Source organism: Dama dama, chromosome 10 (assembly GCF_033118175.1).
Source record: "Dama dama isolate Ldn47 chromosome 10, ASM3311817v1, whole genome shotgun sequence".
In the NCBI taxonomy this organism is placed as follows: domain Eukaryota; kingdom Metazoa; phylum Chordata; class Mammalia; order Artiodactyla; family Cervidae; genus Dama; species Dama dama.
Genome location: NC_083690.1, coordinates 36221256 through 36249251, shown reverse-complemented (window position 1 = coordinate 36249251; position 27996 = coordinate 36221256). Strand labels below are relative to the sequence as shown.

The following is a 27996-nucleotide window of genomic DNA, read 5'->3' as shown; positions in this document are numbered from 1 at the left end:
GGGTAAGCCAAGCATCCCCGAAGACCTTGAGACTAGAAGCCTCGGTGGCAGACACACTCCTGCCAGAGCCTGCCGTACCTGGGACCCTCTTGTTCCCACTATTGTGGGCAGCCAGTCCCGTCAGACCAGAGCTGAGGGGGGTCAGGGCTGGCACAACCTGCTTCCTTGGGTGGGGGTGTCGGAAAGCCCCTGGGACTTTTGTTCAGGACAGAAGAGGGTACTGGCAGCGGCCACTGTGAGGGTGGAGACCAGGACCATAAAGCCTCAGGTGTGAGAGGCAGCCCCACCCGGGAGAGGCACTGGGGTCAGAGGTAGCCTGGGGGAAGAAGCCACTGCCCTTCTTCAGAAGGGGCCAGCACTGGGTGAATGACGGGGAAAGAAGACCAGAAGGGAGGCCTCCCGGGGGCAAAGGTGGAGGGTTCTTCCCTCGGCCTGGCCTGGCCCGCAGCCCCATGCCCAGGCTCTGGTGCCCCTCCCTCCACAGTCACCGTCTTTCTGGCATTTGTTGGCCCCCACCTCTTAGCAACCGTCATGCACTCACACCTCTGACTGCCTGTCCCTCCCTCCTGTCCTGCCCTGCCCCACCCGTAACTCTGGCTTCTGCCACCTAGAGACCCTGCGGAGGGTGGTTCTGGTCTCTTAGAGAGGAAGAGGGTGGCCCGGCTGCCCTTTGGCCACCTCCCCGTGGTCAGTATGTGTCACCTACTCAGCCCCAATATGCTCATCTCCACCCTGGGCCAGACACTGTTCTTCCCAAGGCAAAGGTCTCTGGGGTCCTTTATATAGCTGTTCCCTCCCTGGGAGGCACTCATTTCTTAGTCTCTGCTGATGTGGGCAGACCCTGCAGCCAGGGCCTCACACTCAGGGAGATGCTGGTGACCTGGATCCTGCCGATGGTTTTCTGGCTCTGGGTGCCCAACACTGCCTCCTCCTCGGCCACTGCCACATCCACATCATCAGGTAAGTGAGACCTGGCCCTGGTTCCCAGTGGTCTTGATGTGCACTGGCCTTGGGGAGGGCTGCAGGGGGCTAACCTTCCTTCTTTCTTCCCTCCCTCTCTTTTCAGGGGAGGGGGCTGCTCAAGGGCTGGACACCCTGGCCATGACCTCATCCTGTCTTTGGGAGCTAAAGGGGTCACCCTGGAGACCCATGGGTGCAGAGGGAAGGGCCTGGGCTATGCTATGTTGTTGATGGTTCACTGGAATCCACCCTCCCCAAGGGGCTTCTTCTTCATCTGGGCAGTGGTCTCTGCCTGCCTTCATCCTGGGGGTTGCATCGGCCCAAGTGTTGGGTCAGCTCTTTCCAAACTTCATGGAGACACTGCACAGGCTGCTGGCACTGGCCGGGAGGGCGGGAGTCCAAGAGGTGTCCACTAGCTTCCCTCCTGGCCTGGGGAGAGCCTCAGGGGGGCCAGGGGCAGCCCCTCTAGTTAGAGATCATGGAAGGGCTTGAGGGGGAGGCAGGCTCTGAGGTCCTTGTTATACCTTGTCATGGAGGGACTTCCCTGGTAGTCCAGTGGTTACGACTCTGGGCTTCCACTGTGGGGGGCACGAGTTCAGTCCCTAAGTGGGGAAGCAAGATCCAGAAAGCCACGCAGGGTAGCCAGAAAGCAAATAGATAAACAAAATAACCTTGTCATGGCCGTTTGTTTGGGAAGAGACTGGTTAGAAGCTGATTCCCCTGGGTTCAGACTTTCTGACTCCCTAGCAACAGGGAAGCACCCCTGGGGGAAGGAGTGGGCAAAGTGGATGCTCCCGTGAGGGGCATTGGGGGAGTGAGCCCAAGGTGCCAGCCAGTTGAAAGTGGCATCACTTGAGTTGAAGGGCCTGCAGGGTATGTGGTGAGGGGTTGTGAGTGGATTGAGGGTGGGAGACTACAGGTGGGGATGTCTCTGGAGATCTTCAAGGGCAGCTGTGAGATAGCCCACATGGGAACTTAGGTCCTTAGAGGCGACCTCAGTCCACAATGCCTTGATGTACTTCCCTCTCCTCTACCAGGATGTGTTGGGGGTAGTGGCTCTGGCTGGGAGAACCTGAGGGGAGAGGAGGCAGGACTGGGGGTGTAAACTTTGTGTTAGGGACTAACACTTCCCCTAACACTGAAAATACGTTAATTACAGACATATTAGCTTTAAGGTAATATACAGAGAAAAGGACGCTATGGTGGGGGTCAGCCTTAGGAAGGGTCCACCTGTCCCAGCTCCCCAGGCGGAAGCTGAGGGCAGTGACAGTGAGGAAGGACCCAGAAGTCAGCAAGTGTGTTGCCTCTGTGCCTCCTGCCATGCCTTGGAGATCCCACCTACACAAGCAAAGACCCCTGTCGGCAAGATGCTCATAACTGCAAGGAAAAACATCATGTTGGATCCATTAGCACACTAAGGAGTCAAAAAGTGTCTATCTCTGATAAGTGCAGACAGCTGTCAGGCGTGAAGAGATCAGGCAAGTAGGGCCCTTCCAGGGCACTCCAGGTCTGAGGACGCTCCAAGGCCCACTGCCCCCGACTCGAAGAAGGATCTGCTATTTGCGAAGACATTTCACAGCATGCAGTCAGTATGACTTTTATTAAGAAGACTGTGAAAGGAAAGGAAGGCAGATAGGAAAGCAAGGGTCAGAGAGAGTGAGTGACTTACCTGAAAACAGTGTGACCAGTAATCATATGATGATCACCATGACCTGACTCTAGGTTTGTGCTGCTTTTGAGCCCACAGTGGAGGGCCCTCAGCCCTCTGCAATACCTCCACCCCCTGCATGTATTCTGGGTTCTCAGGGAGGTGTTCAGACATCAGAGCAGACACCAGTGGTGGCATCTGTGGTTTTCTTTGTTTCTCATCCCCTCCATCCTCTGGGTTCCCCAGTTCCCATCATGAAGACTGATGAGGTCTTAGACAAGTGAACAGTAGGGACAAGGAATGCCAGCCGGAGAAAGTAGAAAAACACTGCAGGGCTGTGCAGGGGAGTCAAGGTGTAGGAATGCCCTGAAGGCGAGGGGCATTTGCCCGGTTGGGGAAAGCGTACTGGTGCGGGAGCATCTTTAGGCAACAGGAACATTAAAACCAGGTGGAGGCTTTTAGACACCAGAGAATGTCCAAGGACAGAGCAGGGATGGGTCACCCTGGTAAGACAGATACATTGAGAACCAACCTGGTTTTGCAGGAAGGGAGACCCCTTCCAGAGCCTGAGAGTGGGCTCCTGCCTACCACTCAGAATTGAATTGCTTGAGGAGACACACGATCTGACAAAGCAGGAGACTTCACTGGGAAGGGGCGTCCGGGTGCAGAGCAGTAGGGTCCGGGAACCCAGGAGGACTGCTCTGCCTCGTGGCTCCCTGGCTCCAGTTTTTTGGTGATGGGATTAGTTTCCAGGCTGTCTTTGGCCAACCATTCTGACTCAGGGCCCTTCCTAGTGGCTCAGCCAAGATGGGTGCCAGAGAGAAGGATTCTGGGAGATGATTGGACCTGTGGTGTCTCCTTGTGACCTTTTCCTAATTCTTCTGGTTGGTGGTGGCTTGTTAGTTCTGTGTTCCTTACTAGGACCTCCTGTCACAAAATAACTCACACATGCTTACTATGGTGTATGGCCAGGGTGGGTGGTTTCTGTCAGCGTGCTTCCCCTAACACTGGCAGGAGGCCTTGAGGGTCCATCTGGGAACCCAACTCCCCTGGAAATGGCGAGGAGTTTCCTCTTGAGGATGGGCTGTGGAGGCACCAAGATAGATAGTTCTAGAGCCTGTGTGACTCAAGAAGCAAGAGACTCTTTTTGGTGATTGACAATGGGCTCCAGGCAGGCCTGTTGAGCTTGGGGTGAGCTTGGAATTTCTGGATGGAGCTTTCCTAGAGGTCTGGGCTCAGGAAGGAGGACAAAAACAGAGACACGGTCTAGAATTCTCCATTCTCCACTGCTGCAGGGGCCACAAAGTTCCTACATTGAGGACTGGAGTCTGTCCTGTCCTGTGGACGTGAAGTTCCAAAGTGTTCCTAGGAAGGGTGGGGGAGTGGAGCTGCTTGGAATGACAGCAGGGAACAGGGACTGAGTGTCTCTCTTGGAAGGGCTGCCTCAGGGGCCCCAAGTAGTCAGGGGAGTTCTGGAACCTAGAAAGGCCAAAGTGGAAGTGGAAACGTTCAATATATAAAACTGTGACGAAGACCAGAATGGATTTGTTCACAATAGCCAAAGGGGTAACCTTTGGAATGTAGGTGATGTAAATTTAGAGCAATTAAAAGGAAGTGATGCTTTATGCAGAGTAATAAACTTACTCATTCTGCAAACACAGGAGGCTTGGCTCTGCCCAGGCAAGTGCTCTGAACCAGACAGAATGAATAAGCCAGTTTACAGTCTTGTTTACTAGATGGAAACATGGGAATGGGGCAGAAAGAACCACAGCCTAAGGCTGGTGGTGAGGCTCAGCCTGGAGAGTGGCCTCAAAGAATTGGACACAACTTAATGACTAAATAACAACAACAGTAATAGATATTCAAACACTTTAGACAATTTCAGAACTGACAAAGCCATACATAGCTATGGACGTAACTGGAATATTGACAACTGGATCCTCCAGGTCTAACAATTTGGAAAGCCAGAGCTCCTTGTAGCCTGTGCTCAGCTGCTCAGCTGCTCAGCTGTGTCTGACTCTTTGTGACCCCACGAACTGTAGCCTGCCAGGCTCCTCTGTCCATAGGATTTTCCAGGCAAGAATACTGGAGTGGGATGCCATTTTCTTCTCCACCTGTGGCCTGAGTATGACCCTAATGCTCAAAATTGCTGGTGTTCATTGAGGGCCTACTATGTGCTAAACAGTGTTCTAAACGATATCTGTTATCTCATTTAAATTTCCCAGTAACCCTGGAAAGAAGTGCTGTGACTGATTCCTGTTTTATACCTGGGGAAACTGAGGCATGGAGACATGAGCTAAGTAGTTTAAGGTTTCCGTCCATCAGGTGGAGGAGCCGGGAGGGGTTAGGCTCCAGAGCCCACTTTCTTTACCACTTGCTCTAAGTGGGAGTGTCTGTGTGTGTTAGTTTCTTGGGGCTGCTGTAACAAATTACCATAAACTTGGTGGTTTCAAACAACAGAAGTGTATTCTCTCATAGTGACGGAGGCCGGAAGTCTGAAATGAGATACCCCCAGGGTCCAATCCCTCCAAAGGTTTTCATTGCCCCCTCTGGATTCTGGTGCTTTGTGGCGTTCCTTGGCTGTGTGGCATCACTCTAGACTCTGCCTCTGTCTTCTCATGGCCTTCTCCCCTGAATTTGTGTCAAATGCCCCTTACCTTTCTCTTATAAGGACCCCAGTCATTGGATTGAAGGCCCAACCTAAATCTAGAAGGATCTGATTTTGAGATCCTTAACTTAATTATATCTATAAAGCCTATATTTCCAAATAAGGTCACACTCAAGCATACAAGTGTTAGCACTTGGACATATCTTTTATTGTTGTTGTTTAGTGGCTAAGTTGTGTCCAACTCTTTGTGACTCAATGGACTGCAGCCCACCAGGCTCCTCTGTCCATGGGATTTCCCAGGCAAGAATATTGGAGTGGGTTGCCATTTCCTTCTCCAGGGGATCTTCCCAACCCAGGGATCAAACCCACATTTCCTGCCTTGGCAAAACACAATTCAACCCTCTATATCATTCTTCTGCAGCAATCAGAGCAACTGCTGTCTTTTCAGGGAGGCAGTGGGCAGGGGCAGGTGGCACTGGCTGCTGATGCTAGAAAACCAGGAAGCCCATTCATTCTCCACAGGTGTGTGCAAGGGGGTGGGGGTCGAGGACAGAGCCAAGGTGGCCCCTACCCCGTGTCACCTCTGTGGTGACTCTGCCGGGTGGGAATGACGTTACCGAAAAGGAGATGGGTCCAAGTCACTGAGGTTGTGTGTGGCAGGGCTGAGAGTACACCCAGGACTGAGTGACACAGCCTAGTGGTCGCCGCACTGCTTCTCTTGGAGAATATTCTAGAATGAGCAGAGTGGTGAAGGCAGGCATCGGTCATCTCCATTTTCTGGAGGAAATGGAAGCTCAGAGAGGTTAACTGTATGAGATCCTGAACCTGGGTAGCACCTGCCCTGACAGGAGTGCCCCCAACTCCACACTCCACTCTTCAGGACTGTTCCCATGGACCTTGCTGAGTCACCACAAGCAGAAATATGTTTTGAAGATATTAGAGTAGGAGGGGACCATCTTATATCAAGGTGGTGGTCTTCAGACTTGTCCCAAGGTGCTTTTGAGGGCTCTTCCTCAAGAATGTCACAGTGAAAAACTTGCCTGGCAAACTAGCTGCCTAACTCAAATGATTATCTTTTTAAAAATAATTTAGTTGATTATTATTTTTTTGGCTGAACTGGATCTTCTTTGTGGCGTGTGGGCTTAGTTGCCCTGCAGCATGTGGGATTCTTAGTTTGCAACCAGACATTGAACCTGAGTCCCCTGCATTGGAAGATGAACTCTTAACCACTGGACCATCACAGAAGTCCCTAAAATGATTATGTTTTAAAGAAAGAGGCGATAAGAACTGTACACAGGGCAAGAAATTTTATCAAACAAATTTTTACTTGTTTGATAGGAGACCTGGTGTCTTGGATAGCTAGTGTAACACTAAAACGACATTTTCTAGCAACACAAAAATGACATTAAGGTCATTCTTGTTAAGCATTTTGACCACAAAATTGTGGGGAATCCCAGCTTTGGAATTATTAGTGATTTTGCCTGGGTTCTCCAAGGTGCAGGGTGCACCTAAGGTTTTATTTTTATAGCATATACCTTTACTGTGTTTAAACATTATATCAGGAATGCCTACTTATGGTACAACATTCAGAAAATATAGACAGACCAAAGGAGGAAAATCTCCCTTAAGCCTGCCACTCAGATACATGTTGTTAACATTTTGGTCTTTTTCCAAATAACTATTTAGATTTATTCTATGGGCAGTTTCTATTTTAATGACTGATCAATATTCAATTTTATGGAATACTTTAGCCATTTAACCACTCTCCTATTCTCCTATTCTTAGACAGGTTTTCCCCAATTTTTCACTATAATAGATAATAATGTAATAAATATTGCTGTAAAGAAATTTTTTAAACAAAAATCTGCATTGGACTCCTTTACTTCAGGGTTAGTAACTAGAGGAGGAATCATTGAAATGGTACGACTCAGCCCATGATCCTTAAGGTACATTTTCAAATCACCCTTTAGCAATAAGATACTAAATAAACATCCATCGGCATCTTATTCCCCAACCAATACCAGCTATATCACTTAACATCACAGAGGGGGTGCCATGTGATAAGTAAAGATAAATAGTATCTTGCTTTGTTTTGAAAATCTTTGCTTTCTAGTGATGTTGACCATTTTCTTCTTGTAGGCTTGTTGGCCATGTAAATTGTTCCTTTGGAGAACTTCTGTGTTTTTCCTTGGCTCAACTTGCTTGTGGAACACCCCTGACCCTGGAGGTTGAGTCTGGGAAGGACTTTGCTCAAGTTCTCTGCCGCATCCTTTGGCGATGTTGTGGCCACCAGAATTTTGGGCTGGGAGGGTTCGGAAGCACTTCACCAGGGCAGTGCTGTCTAGGGGGCCTACTTCTTTTTTTTTTTTTTTAATATTAATGTATTTATTTTATTTGGCTGGGCTCAGTTGCAGCACTTGGGATCTTTAATTGTGGCATCTGGGATCTAGTTCCCTGACCAAGGATTGAACCCGGGACCCCTGCATGGAGAGCAGGGAATCTTAGCTGTTGGACTACCAGGGAAGTTCTCTAGGGTTCCTTTTCCTTGTCCCTCCCAGAAATGAGTTAAAGCCTTGGGCACAGAGGGGATTGCTGCTGGAAGATGAGGGATACGGCAGAGCCTTTATCTTAAGGGTTTCACTTAGATCTTGTTGTTGTTGTTTAGTTGCTAAGTCACATCCAACACTTTGCAACCCCGTGGACTGCAGCACAAGGCTCCTCTGTCCTTCACTGTCTCCTGGAGTTTGCTCAAATTCATGTCCACTTAGTCAGTGATGCTATCTAGCCATCTTATCTTCTGCTGCTCTCTTCTCCTTTTGACTTCAATCTTTCCCTGACTCTTTTCAGCATCAGAGTCTTTTCTACTCTGCTCACTTAGATACTGAACAGGAAAGAACAGCACCAGGGAGGAGAAAAAGGGTGATTAGGAGGCAGTGGTGTCTTAGAATCTGAAGGAGATGAGAGCTTCCAGGAGGAAGGGCAAACTGATGAAATGGACAGCGATTGGGGTACTCAAGCTGGTCGGCAACTATAGTGAACATGTGAGTGGCAGCAAACTGGAGTAAATGGTGTGGATTCAGGAATAAAGACAAAAGAAAGCCTGTTCAGAAACTGTCCCAACATGTGTCATCAATCTTCCCCTGCCCTCACCACCCCTTCTCTCCAGATTCTGCTCCTAACGCACAGTTGTGACCATGGCCTTTTCTGGACACTCTTCACTATTGCTGAGTCAAGTCCAGAGCTGGCTTTACACTCACCTTGCCAGCCTTCCCTCTGCCTCTTCTGGTTTCTCAACATCCAGCTTCAATCCAAACATGTACTCTGAGCCTCCACACATGCTGTTCCCTAGACTCAAAACCTTTTCCTTGTTCTTCTCCTCTTTGCAACCCCCTTCCTTATGCTGAAAGTAAAAGCTACCTTCAGATTGTGCTTGAATTCTGTCTTACCAGTTGAGTGAACTTGGAAGATATTTAACCCTTAGAACCTCAGTTCAGTTGTGAAACTGAATAGTCACGTCTTCCTCCCGAGATGACATTAAATAACTAACAAAAAGTATCGGACAGACTTTTCAGTGTTCATTAGCTCCTTTATCCAAGACCTCCTCATGGAGCATCTGCTCTGGGTCAGGCTGAACATGGCAGAAGTGTTTCCTCTGTTATCAGAAAGGAGCAAAGGCAATTACATACACGGTCATTGAATTATAGTGTGATACGACTACTCAGGAATTTGATAGGCAGCCAATAAATGTCACCTCTCCCCCCACCTCTACTCATTCCTGTGATTCAGTTAGGGATCATAAATTGCCTTTATATGCTTTCTCATTCTTGACGTGTCACAACAAAAATAGTCTACTTTTATAACTTAAAAAGTCCAGTAAAACTTATAATACCTAAGTCCACAAAATCCTTTCGTTTTAAAGAAGGAAGGAAAAAGATAGCTTGGCTTTTACTTTCATTTTGAAGCCTTCTGAGAAAGGCAGAGGAACAGTTCCCTCCCCCCTCCCCGCCACCGTTGACTTCCGTGTCCCTTAAATGGGCCTTGACTGCTCTAGAATTGCACTGTTCGGGGGAGGGCCAGGAGCATCCTTGAGGGGTGGGGGCCCATTTGTCCACCAGCCTGGGTTTACTCTGAGCCATGTTACAGTGTGTTTTGGGTTGACTAAAGCCCTCATTGTGTACTCTCTCTCTCTTTCTGATCCTTCCTATGCCTAAGACTCAAGGATGCCCCCACCTCCACCCCTGGCAGCCTCTCAGCTCAGCCCCTTCTCTTCCTCTTGGTAGGCAAGTTGTTCAATTGCTCAGTCGTGTCCAACTCTTTGTGACCCCATGGACTGAAGCACGCCAGGCTCCCCTGTCCTTCACCATCTCCCAGAGCTTGCTCAAACTCATGTCTATTGAGTCGGTGACGCCATCCAACCATCTCATCCTCTGTCATCCCCTTCTCCTCCTGCCTTCACTCTTTCCCAGCATCGGGATCTTTTCTAATGAGTCAGCTCTGTGCAAGAGAACTGGGCAAGACAAACTTATCTACTGACTTAAAAACAACCAAGTAATCTTGTCAAGTTTTTAACATTAATTTAGAATCCTACAAATCATAGGCATTATGGCACCTTTGACTTGAACTACCTTAATCAGTGGTTTGATATCACTTTTCCCCTAAAGTTCTGATGGAAGCTCTGCAAAGCCAATGATCCAGAACCATTGGTGTGAATGTCATGTCTTCACTAATGGTCCACTCCCATGGCCTCCAGTCCTGGTCCAGCTCCTGGTCTCACCCTGAGACTGTCTGCCTCTTTAAGGACCCTCTGAAAATGGGAGCATCTGGGATGGTAGAGGGTACTGCTGCCCTGATGGCTTCCACTGTCCCCTCTGCCAGGGGCCAAAGACCACCTTCCGGAGAGGTGAGAAGCATGCAGCCCCAGGGTATCTTTGCAGAGGAGTGGGGACTGATAGGAGGGATGAGAGGCCGCATTCCCTGACTTCTCTAGGAAGTTTCCTGCACACTATCCTGTGGAATTCCTGATAATTCCTAGATTTATGGTGTAACTGTCTCAAAAATCCTTTCTTTATTTGATCTTATTCATCTTACAGGCAGAGTGAAGAGGAGCCAGGGGTATAGTCCCACCTTACATAGGAAAATAGAGTTCCACAAGTGCAGCCACATGTTCTAAGTGACCCAGAGAACACAATAGAAGCCCTCCAGCCCCAGGGTGCAAGCCCAGCTCCCATTATTAGAGAGTTGCAACCCATTGAGTGGGCTGTGGGACCAGCGGGGAGAGGAAGAGCTTACCTGGGCAGTTGTGATGAACACAGGACAGCCAGGTAGAGGTGGCAGCATTCCAGTAGAGTGGTTAGTCCCTGTGTAAGTGTGTCTGGAGAGAGAGGACAGGCGATGAATTGTCCAGGGTAACGAGTGACTGCCTTAGCTCTCCTATTCCTTTGGGGTCAGTAGGAAGTATTGGGGTAGAGGAGGAACCTCAGATGTAAAGGATGGGAAGAGAGACTTGTCTAAGTACTGGTCAGAGGATGGAAGGGGATCATGTGGCCTGCAGATCACAAAATGTGAGGGGCAAAAGGAATGTGCAGGGGGCATTTGTGTGAGTACAACTATCCGCTAGAATTTATGCCCGATATCCAAGGAGACGCATATGTCCTAGGGTGCCCAGGGAGGAATGTACAGGCAATATTGGGCAAAAGAACACATATATACTTGATGTGGAGGCATTCTCAGTTCAAGTGTTTGCAGATGACACTTTGGATTGAGAAAATGATATATAGGTATATGTGCATGTGTGTATATATATATGTATGTGTGAGTATATATATATAGGCTTCCCTAGTGGCTCAGCAGTAAAATATCTGCTGCAGTGCAGGAGTTGCAGGAGATGCAGTTTCCATCCCTGGATCAGGAGGAGGACATGGCAACCCATTTCAGTATTCTTTCTTGGAAAATCCCTAGGACAGAGGAGCCTGGCAGGCCACAATACATAAGGTCACATAGAGTCAAACACAGCTAAAGTCATTGAGCATGCACACACACACACATACACACACACACATATATATATGCAAATTTGTCAAAATCCATAGCCACAGCCATAACAATTCAAGTCATAAATCACAATCAACTCCCAGAACATTAGCTAGAGATATTATCTTGCGCTATAAAAATTTCTATATTTAACAGAAGAGACCAAATTTCTAGACTACCATTGGTAAATTGTCCAAATCTACAGATGCTCTGACACTTCCTAAACCCTTGGAAAGAAAAGCCATGCTTCAGTGTAACAGACTGACCAGCTATGTCCCAGCAGCCTGGGACAGACTGCCACTAAATGTAATAACAAAATCATAGACCATAGTAGTTTCATCTCTGAGTTTTTCCAATTCATGATGTTCTCTACAAGCATCTTAACCAAAAATGCCCCCACAAGTCCTGGTGACACCTACACCTCTAGGATGATGGACTATCAGCCATATTGACTAGAAGGCAATTCGTTTTTCCTAAAACAATCTAAGAATTACCAAATCTTTCAGTTCCATCTGCCTCCTTAAATACCACTGATAATATAAAAGCTTCAGTATATTCTGGTCCTGGTGAATCAAGCAGCACTCAAGACTCTAGACAAACAGTGACGACATTCAATAAAGACATTCTCTATAAACATCTCATATTTGTTCAAAATAATAGTCCTTTGAAACTGAATACATCAAAGATTAAAAAACTGCATCCCTTTCAAGTCCTGACAAACTACAACTTCTTTTATTTCAGGGACGACAACAACAGATTACGCAATAACTACTAGCACCACAGTCTCTGAAAATTCCACCACAACTTCTGGTCCACTTAAATCTTCAGTCTCTTCTGCAAGTCCCCTCACCACTGCACTGGGGAGTTCCACCACCACTTCTGGTCAGTCTAAATCCACAGTGTCTTCTGAGGATGCCAAAGCAGCAGTCCAACTGAGCTACACCACAACATTTGATCAATCTGAATCTACAGACTCTTCAGAGAGTGCCCATAGCACATCTGGTCAGCTTAAATCCACAGTCTCTTCTAAAGGTCCACTCACCACAGTCCTTGAAAGTTCACCCAATACTTCTGGTCAGTCTGAATCCACAATCTCTTCTCAGGGTTCCCCCACGAGAGTCACTGGAAGCTCCGCCACCACATCAGTTCTGTCAGAATCCACACAATCAGAGAGTTCCCACACCACATCTGGTCAGTCTGAATTTACAGTCTCTTCTGAGAGTTCCTTCACTACAGTTCCATGGAGTTCTATCTCCACATCTGGTCAGTCTGAACCCACAGTATCTTCTGAGGCTTCTCCCACCGGAATCCCTGGAAGCTCCACCACCACATCAGTTCTATCAGAATCTACAGTGTCTTCTGAGGGTTCCCTAACCACAGTGCTATGGAGCTCCACCACCACATTTGATCAGACTGGATCCACAGTCTCTTCTGAGGCTTCTCCCACCACATCTCCTGGGAGTTTTATCACCACATCTGATCAATCTGAACCCACAGTCTCTTCTGAGAGTACTCACAGCACATCTGGTCAGTCTGAATCCACAGTCTCTTCTGAGGGTTCCCCCACCACAGTCCCTGGGAGCTTTACCACCACATCAGTTCTGTCAGAACCCACAGTGTCTCCTGAGAGTTCCCACACCACAACTGGTCAGTCTGAATCCACAGACTCTTCTGAGGCATCTCCCACCACAGTCCCTGTGACTTTTATCACCACATCTGGTCAGTCTGAATCCACAGTCTCTTCTGAGGTGTCTCCCACTAGAGTCACTGGAAGCTCCACCACTACATTAGTTCTGTCAGAATCCACAGTATATTCTGAGAGTTCCCACATGACATCAGGTCAGTCTGAACACACAGTCTCTTCTGAGGCTTCCTCCGCTACAGTCCCTGGGAGTTTTACCTCCACCTCTGCTCAGTCTGAATCCACAGTCTTTTCTGAGAGTTTCCCAACCACAGCCCTTGGGGGCGTCACCACCACATCAGTTCTGTCAGAACCCACAGTGTCTCCTGAGAGTTCCCACACCTCATCTGATCAGTCTGAATCCACAGTCTCTTCTGACACTTCTCCCACCACAGTCCCTGGGACTTTTATCACCACATCTGGTCAGTCTGAATCCACAGTCTCTTCTGACTCTTCTCTTACCACAGTCACTGGAAACTCCACCATCACATCAGTTCTGTCAGAATCCACAGTGTCTCCTGAGAGTTCCCACACCACATCCGATCAGTCTGAATCCACAGTCTCTTCTGAGGGTTCCCAAACAACAGTACTACTGAGCTCCACCACCACATTTGATCACTCTGAGCCCACATTCTCTTCTGAGAGTTCCCACACCACATCTGGTCAGTCTGAATCCACAGTCTCTACTGAGTGGTCCCCCACCGCAGGCCCTGGGACCTCCACGACCACATCAGTTCTGTCAGAACCCACAGTGTCTCCTGAGAGTTCCCACACCACATCTGGTCAGTCTGAATCCACAGTCTCTTCTGACGCTTCTCCCACCACAGTCTCTGGAAGCTCTACCACTACGTCAGTTCTGTCAGAATCCACAGTATATTCTGAGAGTTCCCACATGACATCAGGTCAGACTGAATCCACAGTCTCTTCTGAGGCTTCCTCCACTACAGTCCCTGGGAGTTTTACCTCCACCTCTGCTCAGTCTGAATCCACAGTCTTTTCTGAGAGTTTCCCAACCACAGTCCTTGGGGGCGTCACCACCACATCAGTTCTGTCAGAACCCACAGTGTTTCCTGAGAGTTCCCACACCTCATCTGATCAGTCTGAATCCACAGTCTCTTCTGACGCTTCTCCCACAACAATCCCTAGGACTTTTATCACCACATCTGGTCAGTCTGAATCCACAGTCTCTTCTGAGGCTTCTCTTACCACAGTCACTGGAAGCTCCACCATCACATCAGTTCTGTCAGAATTCACAGTGTCTTCTGAGAGTTCCCACACCACAGCTGGTCAGTCTGAATCCACAGTCTCTACTGAGTGGTCCCCCACCACAGGCCCTGGGAGCTCCACCACCACATCAGTTCTGTCAGAACCCACAGTGTCTCCTGAGAGTTCCCACACCACATCTGGTCAGCCTGAATCCACAGTCTCTTCTGACGCTTCTCCCACCACAGTCCCTGGGACTTTTATCACCACATCTGGTCAGTCTGAATCCACAGTCTCTTCTGAGGCTTCTCTTACCACAGTCACTGGAAGCTCCACCATCACATCAGTTCTGTCAGAATCCACAGTGTCTCCTGAGAGTTCCCACACCACATCTGATCAGTCTGAATCCACAGTCTCTTCTGAGGCTTCTCCTACCACAGTCACTGGAAGCTCCATCACTACATCAGTTCTGTCAGAATCCACAGTGTCTTCTGAGAGTTCCCACACAACATCTGGTCAGTCTGAATCCACAGTCTTTTCTGAGAGTTTCCCAACCACAGTCCTTGGGAGCTTCACCACCACATCAGTTCTGTCAGAACCCACAGTGTCTCCTGAGAGTTCCCACACCACATCTGGTCAGCCTGAATCCACAGTCTCTTCTGACGCGTCTCCCACCACAGTCCCTGGGACTTTTATCACCACACCTGGTCAGTCTGAATCCACAGTCTCTTCTGAGGCTTCTCCTACCACAGTCACTGGAAGCTCCACCACTACATCAGTTCTGTCAGAACCCACAGTGTCTCCTGAGAGTTCCCACACCACATCTGGTCAGTCTGAATCCACAGTCTCTTCTGAGGGTTCCCAAACAACAGTACTACTGAGCTCCACCACCACATTTGATCACTCTGAGCCCACATTCTCTTCTGAGAGTTCCCACACCACATCTGGTCAGTCTGAACCCACAGTCTCTTCTGAATCTTCTCCCACCACAGTTCCTGTAAGCTCCACCACCACATCAGTTCTGTCAGAATCCACAGTGTCTTCTGAGGGTTCCCAAACCACAGTCCTACTGAGCTCAACCACCACATTTGATCAGTTTGAATCCACAGTGTCTTCTGAGAATTCCCACACCACATCAGGTCAGTCTGAATCCACAGTCTCTTCAGAAGCTTCTCCCACCACAGTCCCTGGGAGTTTTTTCACCACATCTGGTCAGTCTGAACCCACAGTCTCTTTTGAGGCTTCTCCAACCACAGTCCCTGGAAGCTCCACCACCACATCAGTTCTGTCAGAATCTACAGTGTCTTCTGAAGGTCCCCAAACCACAGTCCTATTGAGCTCCAGCATCACATTTGATCCATCTGAATCCACAATCTCTTCTGAGACTTCTCCCACCACAGTCCCTGGAAGCTCCATGACCACATCAGCTCTCTCAGAATCCACAGTGTCTTCTGAGGGTTCCCACACCACATCTGGTCATTCTGAATCCACAGTCTCTTCAGAAGCTTCTCCCACCACAGTTCCTGGGAATTTTATCACCACATCTGGTCAGTCTGAACCCACAGTCTCTTTTGAGGCTTCTCCAACCACAGTTCCTGGAAGCTCCACCACCACATCAGTTCTGTCAGAATCTACAGTGTCTTCTGAGGGTTCCCAAACCACAGTCCTACTGAGCTCAGCCACCACATTTGATCAATCTGGATCCACAATCTCTTCTGAGGCTTCTCCCACCACAGTCCTTGGAAGCTCCACCACCACATCAGTTCTGTCAGAATCCACAGTGTCTTCTGAGAGTTCCCATACCACATCTGGTCAATCTGAACCCACAGTCTCTTCTGAGACTTCTCCCACCACAGTCCCTAGAAGCTTCATCACCACATCAGGTCTCTCTGAACCCACAATGTCTTCTGAGGGTTCCCAAACCACAGTCCTACTGAGCTCCACCACCACATTTGATCAGTCTGGATCCACAGTCTCTTCTGAGGGATCTCCCACCACAGTCGCTGGGAGCTTTATCACCACATCTGATCAGTCTGAATCCACAGTTTCTTCTGAGAGTTTCCCCACTGTAGTCCTTGGAAGCTCCAGTACCACATCAATTCTGTCAGAATCCACAGTCTCTTCTGATAGTTCCCATACCACATCTCATCAGTCTGGATCCACAGTCTCTTCTGAGGTTTCTCCCACCACAGTCCCTGGTAGCTTTATCACCACATCTGGTCAGTCTGAATCCACAGTTTCTTCTGAGAGTTCCCCCACTACAGTCCCTGGAAGCTCCACCACCACATCAGTTCTGTCAGAATCCACAGTGTCTTCTGAGGTTTCCCAAACCACAGTCCTACTGAGTTCCACCACCACATTTGATCAGTCTGGATCCACAATCTCTTCTGAGAGTTCCCACACCACAGTCCCTGGGAGCTTTGTCACCACATCTGGGCAGTTTGAACCCACAGTTTCTTCTGAGGGTTCCGCCTCCACAGTTCCTGGAAGCTCCACTACTACTTCCAGTTGGTCTGAATTTACTGTCACTTCTAATGGCCCCCCCACCATATTCCCTGGGACCTCCACCACCACATTTGCTTGGTCTGATTATACAGTCTCTTCTGGAAGTTCCCACACCACATCGGATCAGTCTGCATCCACAGTCTCTTCTGAGAGTTTCCTCACCACAGTCCTTGGGAGTTTCCCCACCATATCCACTGTGTCTGAATCCACAGTGTCTTTTGAGGATTCCCATACCACAGTCCCTGTGAGTTTTCTCACCACATCTGGTCAGACTGAATCCACAATCTCTTCTGAGGGTTCCCACACCACAGTCCTTTGGAGTTCCACTACCACATCTGATCTCACTTTATCTACAGTCTCCTCTGACAATTTCCACACCACATCTGGACAGTCTGAATTCACTGTCTCTTCAGAGGGCTCCCTCACAACAGGGTTTGGGAGTTCCCCCACTCCTTCTGTTCAGTCAGAATCCACAGTCTCTTCTGAGAGTTTCCATTCAACAATCTCTGGGAGCTTAACCACCACATCTGGTCAGTTTGAATCCACAGTTTCTTCTCAGGATTCCCACACCACAGACCCTGGGAGCTCCACCTTTACTTCTGCTCAGTCTGAATCTACAGTCTCTTCTGAGGGTTCCCTCATCACAATTCCTTTGAGCTCTGTCAGCACATCTGGTCAGTCAGAATCCACAGTCTCTTCAGAGGGTTCCCACACCACATCTGGTCAGTCTGAATCCACAGTCTCTTCAGAGGGTTACCTCACCACATCTGGCCAGTCTGAATCCTCAGTGTCTCCTTCAGGTTCCCCAACCATGGTACCTGGGAGCTCTACCACTACTGGTCTGTCTGAATCCACAGTGTCTTCTGATGGTTCCCATACCACAATTTCCATGTCCTCCCCAACCATTTCTGGTCTGTCTGAATTCACCGTGTCTTCTGAGGGTTCCCTCACCACACAGCCTGGGAGTTTTGCCACTACTTCTGGGTGGTCTGCATCTAGTGTTTCTTCTGAGAGTTCCCACACAGGAGTTTCTGGGAGCTCTACAGCCCCATCTAGCACTGGAGAGACACTTTCCAGCTCATCTGGTTCAGTACAGTCTACCACTTTTGTCACTCAGAAATCCACAGATCACAACACCATATCTGATTTTTCTCAAGTCACGGACTTACCTACATCGACAATTTCTCAAGAGGATGGAAGTCCTGTGTCCACTTCAAGTCCAGCTGAGTCTATTACCTCCTCCACTGGTGATGAAGAAAGGACCACATATTCTACTCCTGAAGCCACTGTGTCCACCACAGTCTCAGCACCATCAACACATACAGTCTCCTCTTACACCTCAACAATTTATATACCTTCAAACTCTGAGGGACTTTCTACCACCACCTCCAGCACTGGACTCAGTACAACAACAATTACTGAGATGTCCTCTGTCCTTTCAACCATTTCTGAATCTTCTATGTCAACTTCCTATCCCAGCCATGGTAGTAGCTTAGCTTCCTCTTCAATTCCCAGCCTGCTGTCTACCACCCCCTCTGTCTCCACACAGACAATCACAGGCCTCACAGAGGAACTCACTCTTGCTACCTCCACCCCTGATTCATCAAAACCGACAGGCACCTTGAACAGCACTGTTACTGTAGGGAATGAAATTTCTGCTTCCACATCAAGGCCTGGAGAATCCTTAACCACTTCCGTTGGAGATGGACATATGACCACATCTTCTTCTCTGGGATCCACTCTCTACACCAGCTCCTCAGATGGGTCCGTGCCATCATTCTCTACCCATTCTTTGAACAGTACAAACAGTGCAAGTCCTTCCTCATCAAGCCCCAGTGAGATCTCCACCCACACTGTGGTCTCACAATATACCACCATGACTGCCAAAGAGGAGTCGACTTCTGGCTTTTCTTCTCCTGTGTCCTCCACTTCACCTGGCTCCACTGGTGTTCCAGTCCCTGGATTCAGTACCACTTCAACCCCACATCCACCATCCACTAGGACACAGACAACTATGAGGACAACCCACTCTTCAACTATGACACCATGTAAGTCTACTTGTATGTCACTCTGTGGGCTCCTCCTGCTCATCTCCTTTATCAGCTAATCAGTTTTGTCCTCCTTGTAGTCTTGTTCCACACTTCCAGTACCATCTTGTTGCCAGTATACATCATCCAAGGGGATGGTGTGTCTCTCTTTTGAGTTGTAGGACTCTTGATTTCTTTGAGTGTCCTCTTTCATCTCTTGCTTCCTTTCATTCTGTTGTTCCTTCTCCTTTCCCCACTGTCTCCTGGGGATTGAAATGGTGGCAGAGGGCTCTCAGTTGCAGCATGATTATCTAGTCCCATTTCCATCTTTCAGTGCAATGTCTGAATGATGGTACTTGGAACAAGAGTTGGTGTTTTGTGTCTTGGGCTTCCATGGTAACCTCTGGAATGTTCTACTTTTTTGCAGTGCAGTGCTACAATGGGGCCACTTGGAACGGAAAAAAATGTGTCTGTGCCAAAGGCTACTCTGGTTACCAGTGTAAATACCCCAAGGAATCCTTCCCCATAGGTAAAGACCTTTTTTGAGACTTGTAGATCATCTCCACATCCCTTAACCATTCAAAATAGGAGGGCAACATTGGAAGGTTCATTTGCTACCATTGCCTAATTGTGCAGGTAGAGGAGAAAATGTGACTTTCACCCAGGCCAAAACGCAGGTAGAGCATAGATTTTCTGCATGCCACTTCTGAGCCCCTTTCACTAGTTAACCTGCCTCTCTCATCTGAATGAGTATCTGGTGCCCTCCAGTCAGGTCTCACTGAATCAAGATTCTGACCAGTAGCTCCTCCTGGTCTTCAGAGACAAGGGGCAGATGTTTCAGCTACCCCTACTTGCCTTTTGAGTTTCCATCTGCCTCCCTACACACTTTCTCCTCTCCCACAAAGCCAACAAATGAAGAATTAGCCCTTCCTGGAAGGCATTACTGTGAGGTTGTGTCTCATGCATAATATCCCCTGTTTCCATAGAAACCCCCCAAAAAATCAATGCCACTGTAGACCTGCGTGTGAAAGTGACTAACAGGGGTTTCACAGATGACCTAAATGACAAATCCTCCGATGCATACAAGAACTTCGTTCAACTATTCAAGAGTCGGGTAAGAGGAGAGGAAGCTTAGATTCCCTGATGTGAATCCTGGATGAGGGGACATCCCTATGCACCCCCTTCCTTCTTTCCTATGGGCGGATGGCATCACTGACTCAATGGACATGGGTTCGGGTGGACTCTGGGGTTTGGTGATGGACAGGGAGGCCTGGCATGCTGTGGTTCATGTGGTCTCAAAGAGTCAGATGCGACTGAGCGACTGAACTGAATACAGGGACTCCTTGGGGAAAGGAGGTTCTGAGGGACTGCTCCCAGCACAGAGAACAGAGGCTGCTGCACACTCCAGGCTTCTATGAACTTAGCTGTCTTGTTTCTTTCAGATGGATAAAGTTTACAGGGACAAAAACTTTCCCCAATACAGAGGCGTGAATGTCACAAGACTGCGGTAAGTATGGGGGTGAGAAGGTTTATAGACTGTGGGAAGCTCTTCTCTCTTGCCTGCTCTCCTGCCTCCTCCTATTATAAATGGTTAGAGCATCAGTACCGGGCTGGGTCAAAAAGGCCCCCAGCTCAAAGGCGACACCTGAGGGCTCTGAGACCATGCATTTATTCATTCAGCATTCATCCATTTATCAAGCTAATGGTGGACATCTACCCTGTGCTAGGTGCTGGGAACATTGGGTTCTGCTCTTCATGAAGCTTAGAAGGGCAGACCACAGGTAGCTAGAGTTATGGTAGTTATGATAGCTCAGTTACTGAGGCTAGAGTTGTGATAAGGAACACACGAGGTACAGAGGGAGAGGTCCTGAATGCAGGGTCAGTGAGACTGAGAGAAATCTTCCTGGAGGAAGTGACAGCTAAGCTCAGGCTTGAAGGATGAGGAATGGGCCAACTGGAGGCAAGGGAGAGGGAGAGTGTTACAAGAGGAAATCCATGACGTGCCTACAGGTAAGAGAAAGGAGCGCAGATTCTAGGAACATAAAGCACACTTGGCTTCTAGAAGACAAAGGAGCTGTGGTGGGAGAGGAGGTTGGAAAAGTGACACGTGCTCATTTACATGTGAAGCATCAGCAGTTGTGGCCCATGTGGCAGAGTAAACACTTTGTACTGCAGACCGTGCAATCTGGTTGCAGGGTTGAGAATGGATGGACAGAGGAGGGAGATGATAGTAGCCTGGGCCTGAGAGGTGTTACTGAAGAGGGAAAGTAGTCCAGTGTGAGAGGTCTTTAAGAGGCAGGCCCAGCAGATCATTGGATTTTGATGGGTGTTTGGAGAAAAGGAAGAATGACACCAGATTTCTGGGCTGCTGGGAGTGTGGGTTGCCCTTGGCTGAGATGAGGAACATAAGAAGGAGCAGGAGGATGGTGGAAGAAGATAATGAGTTTGACATGGGCCTTGTTAAGCCTCAAGTGTCTGGGGCCCAGCCATGTGGAGTGATGGAGCAGCTGATGGTCAAATGTATGATAGTAAGGGTCTACAGCAGAGACATCGGCATTGACGTCCCTAGATAGGCTTCACTGGAAGCTCAGGGAGTAGACCAGATGGCTGGGGCAATTGTCACAGCATGGAAGTGAAGCTGTCCCTGGGCAGAAGCATGGGAAGCATCCACATTTAACAGATGGGCAGGAGAAGCAGAGCTCTCAGAGGAGGATGGGAAGAAGGAGACAGAAGGGTGGGGAGGGAGCCTGGGGCATGTCAGTTACCAACATATCAAGAACCCAGCATCCTCCACCCACACCCTGCCTCAGAGCAATGGTCTTTGTCTCCATTCTGACTCAGGATTTTGTTGGGTTAGGTCCTCTTGGGTCCTGCTTCTGACTTCTCCGTCACAAGGACTGTGGGTAGTGACAGACCTTGTCTCAGGAGCTCTCTACTCAGAGCATTGCTGACCATCTACCAAGAAGCTTCTGGGTTGGAATCCAACATTGCTAGTTGGAATCCAACATTTCTAAAGTGCCCTCATGTTTTTTCATATCTAAAACTTTACTTATTTGGTTTTCAAAATACAACCCATTAGCTTCTGTCTTAAATTTTTAAATTTAGAATATTTTCATTGTGGTGGAATACCTATAACATAAAATCTGTCCTTAGCCACTGAATTCACCATGTTAAGTATATGGTTAACAGCATTAAGTAAATTCTCATTGTTGTGCAACCACCACCACTGTCCATCTCTAAAACTTTTTAATTCTTTTTTTTTTTTTGTGGCTGCACTGGGTCTTCATTGCTGTGGGGGACTTTCTCTGGTTGCGGCAAGCAGGGTCTGCTCTCTCATTGTGACACATGGGCTTCTCATTGCACGACTTCTCCTGTTGCTGAGCAGGAACTCTAGCACAAGCGGACTTTAGTCTCGGGCTTAGTTGCCCACAGCTTGTGGAATCTTCCCAGGCCAGGGATTGAACCTGTGTCCCCGGCACTGGCAGGTGGATTCGTAACCACTGGACCACCAGGGAAATCCTCCATAATTTTTCATCTTCCCAAACTGAAACTCTGTACCCATTTAACAGTAACTCCCAATTCCCCCTCATCTGCCCTTTGACAATCACCATGCTGCCTTCTGCCTCTATTTTGAATTTTATTACTTCAGGGATCTCATATTACTACTCATAAATACTCATCCAGTATTCATCCTTTTTTTGACTGGCCTATTTCACTTAGCATAATGTCTTCAAGGTTCATGCATGTTGCAACATGTCTCAGAATTTCCTTCCTTTTAGAGACTGAATAATATTCCATTGTATGTAATATTCCATTGCATTTTGTTAATCCAGTCATCTGCTGATGGGCGCTTAGATTAATTGGTTCCACTGTTTAGTTATGAATAACTTGGCTATGAACATGGGTGTACAAATTATTTCCTCCTGCCCCTGCTTTCAATTCTTTGAGGTGGATACTCAGAGGTAGAATTGCTGGATCACATGATCATTCTATATTTCATTTTTTGAGGAACCATCATACTGTTTTCCACAGTAGCTGTACCAGTTTGCTTTCCCACCAGTGTTGCTCAAGGGTTCCATTCCTCCATGTCTTTGCCCAACAGCCTCCATTTTTAGGAATAAATTTCACCCGTTGACATATATTGTAATCCCAGGCTTATGTTGTAGCCTTGCTCTAGGTTGTTAACTGCTGGAGGGAAGAGTCTATATTCTGTCCTGCCCCTGGGTCACATGACTAACTGTTTCTCATCACCCTTCTAGCTTCTTGGGCCCCACTTGCTGGGAGGGCGGGCAACAAGGGTTGACTGATGACTCCCGTTTCCAGTCCTGGCAGCATCGTGGTGGAACACGAACTCATCATGGAGGCCAACTACACTTCAGGGTAACTGGAGCTGTTTGAAAACCTCACTAAGATTATAAGGGCCAAGATTATGAATGAGACTGGACAGCTACATGGGAATTCTGAAGACTGCAAAAGTATGCTCCCCCAAAACCCCTTGATATTGGTGGGGAAAGGATGGGCGGGGCCCGTTAAGGAGGTCTCAGGCCCACCCCCACGTCCCGCATCTCTTGTCTCTTCTGGAACCCCAGAGATCTCCCTCAAGGAATCCAGAGGTCAAGCCCGGGTACCTTCCCCATATTTTGCACTGCTCCTGGCAGCCCTTCTCAGTCCTGGGCTAAGGTGGTCAGCAGCCCCAGTGACCCCCTCAGAGCCAGCTCACAGCCTCAACTGCATCTACTAGTCTTGGCCACAGCAAGGAGGAAGGGGAGGCTGACTGCCCGCAGCGGGCAGGGGGAGGCACATCTGTTTTGTTCTTTTTCATCACCCTGGGCAGACCTCTCACTCCTGTGCTACGATGAGACGGACACCATCGTGAACCCCGTGAAGATCAACTTTGACCTGCAAGGTGAGCAGCTCCATGGAGAGTGGACAGTAAACCTGTGGGGTGGGGGGGCCTAGGGACGGGGTTCATCTGGCTGACACTTCCTGCCCGCCCCCTACCTGCCCCCAGAGCAATGCACTAAGAATGCTGCAAAGGAATTAGCCCAGTTCTACTACGTGGATGAGCTGGATGGGAAGCTGGCCTGTGTGAACAAGTGCACCCCAGGGACGAAGTCGGAAATGGACTGTCACCACGGCAGGTGCCAGCTGCAGCAAAGCGGCCCCCGTTGTCTGTAAGAGCTTGTTCCCTCTAAGGCCGGCATCTGCCTTCTCTAGGAGTAGGATCCCACTCTCCCCGAAGGTCATCCAAGGGTGCAGGCTGAGGGTGGGCAGAGCTCACAGGCACCTCCAGCCCAGTCTCTACATCCTCTTTTCTCTACCCAGGTCTCCCACCTCCTGCTCCCATATACCACGGGAGATTACAGACACAGGCCTCAGAGAACCAAGCAGTCCCCTTTCTGAAAAAGTTCTGGTTATCAATTGCAAATCTGTATCTATGGACCTCTCTCTCCATCTATCATTCACATCCCTAACAACATCCCAGCCACCATGCCACCATGCCATTATCACCTCCTTGCTGGCGCTCTATGTCTTAAACTAAAGTACAAAATATAAAACATGGTGACAGGCCATCCAAGTGCCAGCTGCTTAGCGATTACGTGGGTGAACATTACGTGCGTGGGATGAGGTGCCCGGCCATCTCAGATTCTGCTCTGTGGATCTGCGGTCCCTGCACCCACTCACCACCCCTTAGACTTGGGGAGTCAGGGAGGGTGCCCAGCAACTGCCCTCAGTGGGTGAGATGGTTTCCTGTGCTTTGATATTGATCTTTTTTTTTCAGGGGCAGGGGGCGGGGAGGCAGAAATTGGGTGGGTGAGGGAAGCTGGTGGACTGGCCTGAGCTTGTCTGTGTCCCCAGATGCCTGAACTCAGACACACACTGGTACTCGGGGGAGACCTGTGAATCCAGCACCAGCAAGAGCGTGGTATATGGGGTCGTGGGGGCCGTGGCAGCGCTCCTGGTGATCTTGGTAGTGGTCCTGATCTTCTTACTCAGCCGATCCCAGAGAAAACTGCACAGGTGAGCTTCCGGGGCTGGGCCTAGGGGAGAGGGGACCGCAGTCAGAATATCCTGAGGCCCTGCTGAGGCCAGCGGGGGTGGCTGAGGCCCTGCCCCCCACCCCCAAGTCCCTCCTATTTCCTGCTGGTCCGTCCCAGCTCTGTGTCTGGCAGAGGGCAGCCTGCAGATCTGATAAGACATATCCGCTTGGCAGAGAAATGGAAACAGAGACTTATGTACTGAAACTGGATTGTGTAATGAAATGACCTGGCGCCTCTTATCACCTTGGCTGCCCCAGAGCAGCCCTGTCTGACACACTAGGACGCTGGGAATGATCGCTCTCTTCCCACCTATAAAAGACTGAGTGATGTTTTGTACAGAGCCTGGCCGGCAGGCCGAGGAAACTGCCCTGACTCTATTCCGATGCCCCCAGCTCACAGATAAGGTCACTGAGGCCCTCTGAGGGGTGGGGGCGGGGGCAGGCGGTGGGGACATCCCCAGGAATGCTATTCGGTTTCTACCCCTGCCACAGGGGAAGGCCCCTCCCTCCCTGACTCAGGGCTTGGCCAGAGCAGACTCTTCTGGAGGCCGAGGGTCAGAGGTCTCTGAGCCCGTCTCCTACTTCTCCGTCATCAGCTGCTCACGTCATTTCTGTTAGCAGGCAAGAGTGCGACATGTCTCGAGAGTGGCAAGATGCAGGCTACCCTGGCAGTTTTGAGAACACAAGCGTCTGGGAAGGTAGATCTTATCAGGGGGCCAAGGCGGGGCAGGCTGGCAGGGGTGTGGGGGGGTGTGGAGAAGGGCCAGTCAGACTCCCGTGGTTGTGGGTGACACACACACATGTCCTGCCAGCCAGTCCTGCATCTGCCGCAACAGTCAGACAGCCTGCAGCCTCCTGACCCCGAGTCCCCACGGGCAGCCCTGCTGACCCTCCAGCCTTTACTTGGCTTCTCCCCATCAAGTTCCCTGCACTCCAGTCTGTGGCCCACCACTTTGCAGAGCCTGTGCTGCTTCCGGTCGTCTGAATCTCTGCACATCCCCATCCCACTGTTCCCGAGATCCAGGTCACACGTGGTCCTTCCACAGAGCTTCCCGTGGGTTAGCCCACTCTGGCCGCCAGAGCCGCTCACAACGGCTGAGAGCCTGATCCTACCCCAGAGCCCAGCCCCAGCATGTCACACACTCAGTGGGATGAAGGGCCACGGCCAAGTGAGGCCTTGTCCCGGGACAGGAAGGGAGAGGGGCTTTCCAGGCAAGGGTTGCTGATTAAGAAAGGGCGTGGAGGTGGGGAAGACGTGGCCTGTAGGGAACCAGGGGCGGGTCAGTGGGACGGGAGGATGACAGAGCCAGGTCAGGACTGGTCAGCGGACCATGGTTGTCGGGGGACCCATTGGAGGAGCTTGAAGGGAGGGGGACCAGACACGCATTTTGGGTGGCTCATTCAGGAGGATTTGAGGGGGCTGCATGAAGTGGGGAGTTCAGAGAGGGAACAGCACAGTAATGCAGGCCAGGGATGATGAGCCTGAGTGGGGGGACGGTGGGGACCAGGAGGTGTGGACAGTAGTCAACATAGTTCAGATGCCAGTGAGCTAGCTGGGTAGGGCCTGTTGTTTGCAGGCTCTGGGAGGGGATGATGGAGACAGGGTGCAGTGAGGAGAAGCCGCAGGTGGGGCATACTGGGGGGCAGTTAAGTGCGGAGGGAGAGATACCCCAGATCTGGCCAGTCTGAAGTCTGCAGAGAGGCCTGTGGCCTACGGGCAGCGCTGGGGAGTCAGCTCAGCTCAGCCTACACTGGGGGGAGAGCGAGCCAGGAGGGCAGACGGTGGGGGAGGATCTCGAGGGAGGGAGCAAAGGAACATTCAGGAAGATGCCAGGCGGACCTGGAACCCGGTTCTGAAGGTTGAAGAGCGAGTTTATCTGCATGACGGAGACAGGGGGTGCTGGACTCATGCCAACTCACACAAGATTTCAGGCATAGCTGCTTCTGCCTGTTGTCGCTACCGTTGCTATGAGGGAGTGTGCCCGTTGACCCCAGGCAGTCTTGCCCTCCTACCCCACCTAAACCAAGTGACTCCTTGGGCACCCACTCACCAGGCCTTGACTTTTGACCATGGGGCATGTCGGAAGGCAGCTCCCATCCCCTCCTGTCCCTGCGTCACCCCGGGCCACCTCCCCACCCCCTCTTCCGCATCCCTGATGAGCTGGGCTGGGGGGAGGACGGACAGGCAGTGGGAAAGGAGTTTAGGCAGCTCTGGGGCCGACTCCCCAAACCCATCCCTTTTACTGTGAACAATCTATCCTGGGTGTCTCTTCGGCTTCCCCAAGGCTCACTCTCACCCCAGTACCTCTCCTTAACAGGTCAGGATCTGAAGGGGGACACGTTTGGCCTTGAAAACATCTACAGAAACTTCCAGCCCTCCCTGAGGAGCGTGGACCCCACTACAGAGGTGACTCAGGAGCCCCCAACTCCCCGTCCCCCTACCCCCCAGCTAGGGGCTTCTCCCCTCCATCCACTGCCTGGGGCTGCCTGGGGAGGATGGGCTCCCCTCAGCCCAGAGGCAGCTCACTCCCCCTGGACACGGCCATCACTGGGGCCCCTGTCCGTCTCACCTCCTCTCTCCCACCCTCCCCAGCTCCACATTCAGAGGCCCACAGTGGTGACGACTGCTCAGTGATGGGGACAGGGACTGCCACCCCTCACTCAGATCCGGGTGATGAGGCTGCGGCCAACAGAGGCCTCCGCCGGCCCCAGGCTGCCAAGAGGAACCTGAAGTCTGGAGTCGTCGGGCCCGAGGATGGCCCTCTCAGAGCGAGCGGGCTGGCCCTGTCCTCACTGCTGTGAACACTGCTCCCTTGCCCTCCAGCCAGGAGCCCCGAGGCATCTTGTTTACTCAAACTGTTTACTCCACCTGTGACAACCGTGCAGGAATTTCCTGCCAATAAAGGAACAAGTTTTATAGAGCTGAGCGTGGCCCGAGCAGTCACCTCCCCTCCCCGCAGGGGGGCGCTGCGAGTCTGGGCAGGTCCTTCTGGGAAGAGCACTGCAGGGTTGGACGGCATATCTGGGCCCCTTCCCGTGCCCACGTTTGGAGCCTGGGGCCCCTCGTCTGCTCCAAGCCCAGACCGGATCAGGCCCACCTCTGCCCAAGGGTTCTGCGGCAGCTGAGCTTGGGGTCACATCCGGGAGTGTACCTCGGGCCAAGGGAAGGAGGAGCGGGAGTCCCCAGAAGGCAGAAGAGTGACCACGTTGCCCTGCTGAACTTGAGAGGGGCCAAGGTCACTCCAGATGACCCCAGGGGCTGTGCTTATCTGCGAACCTCCCAGACCCGAGAAC

The 27996-nt window shown here is 50.2% G+C and overlaps 2 protein-coding genes across 4 annotated transcripts; both read left to right on the top strand.

Annotated features, from left to right (window-relative positions):
• The first annotated feature begins 719 nt into the window (after positions 1 to 719).
• Positions 720 to 14049, top strand: LOC133063244 (mucin-2-like). Its single transcript, XM_061152362.1, has 3 exons — positions 720 to 960; positions 11988 to 13776; positions 14040 to 14049. Exons 1-3 carry the CDS (start codon positions 870 to 872, stop codon positions 14047 to 14049), a joined length of 1890 nt encoding a protein of 629 aa, XP_061008345.1. The 5' UTR covers positions 720 to 869.
• On the top strand, positions 13885 to 27623 carry LOC133063758 (mucin-12-like). Of its 3 annotated transcripts, none has more exons than XM_061153510.1 (11): positions 13896 to 18683; positions 19090 to 19191; positions 19649 to 19776; positions 20105 to 20169; positions 22986 to 23137; positions 23497 to 23568; positions 23674 to 23836; positions 24522 to 24683; positions 25321 to 25400; positions 27021 to 27109; positions 27296 to 27623. In XM_061153510.1, the coding sequence occupies exons 5-11, from the start codon at positions 23092 to 23094 to the stop codon at positions 27335 to 27337; spliced, it is 654 nt and encodes a 217-aa protein (XP_061009493.1). In that variant the 5' UTR covers positions 13896 to 18683; positions 19090 to 19191; positions 19649 to 19776; positions 20105 to 20169; positions 22986 to 23091; the 3' UTR covers positions 27338 to 27623. The 3 variants fall into 3 exon arrangements, with proteins under 3 accessions (XP_061009492.1, XP_061009493.1, XP_061009494.1); XM_061153511.1 differs by having other exon boundaries at positions 13899 to 18683; positions 25324 to 25400; XM_061153509.1 differs by lacking the exons at positions 23497 to 23568; positions 23674 to 23836; positions 24522 to 24683; ... (1 more) ...; positions 27021 to 27109; positions 27296 to 27623 and having other exon boundaries at positions 13885 to 18683; positions 22986 to 23069.
• The last annotated feature ends 373 nt before the right edge of the window (positions 27624 to 27996 follow it).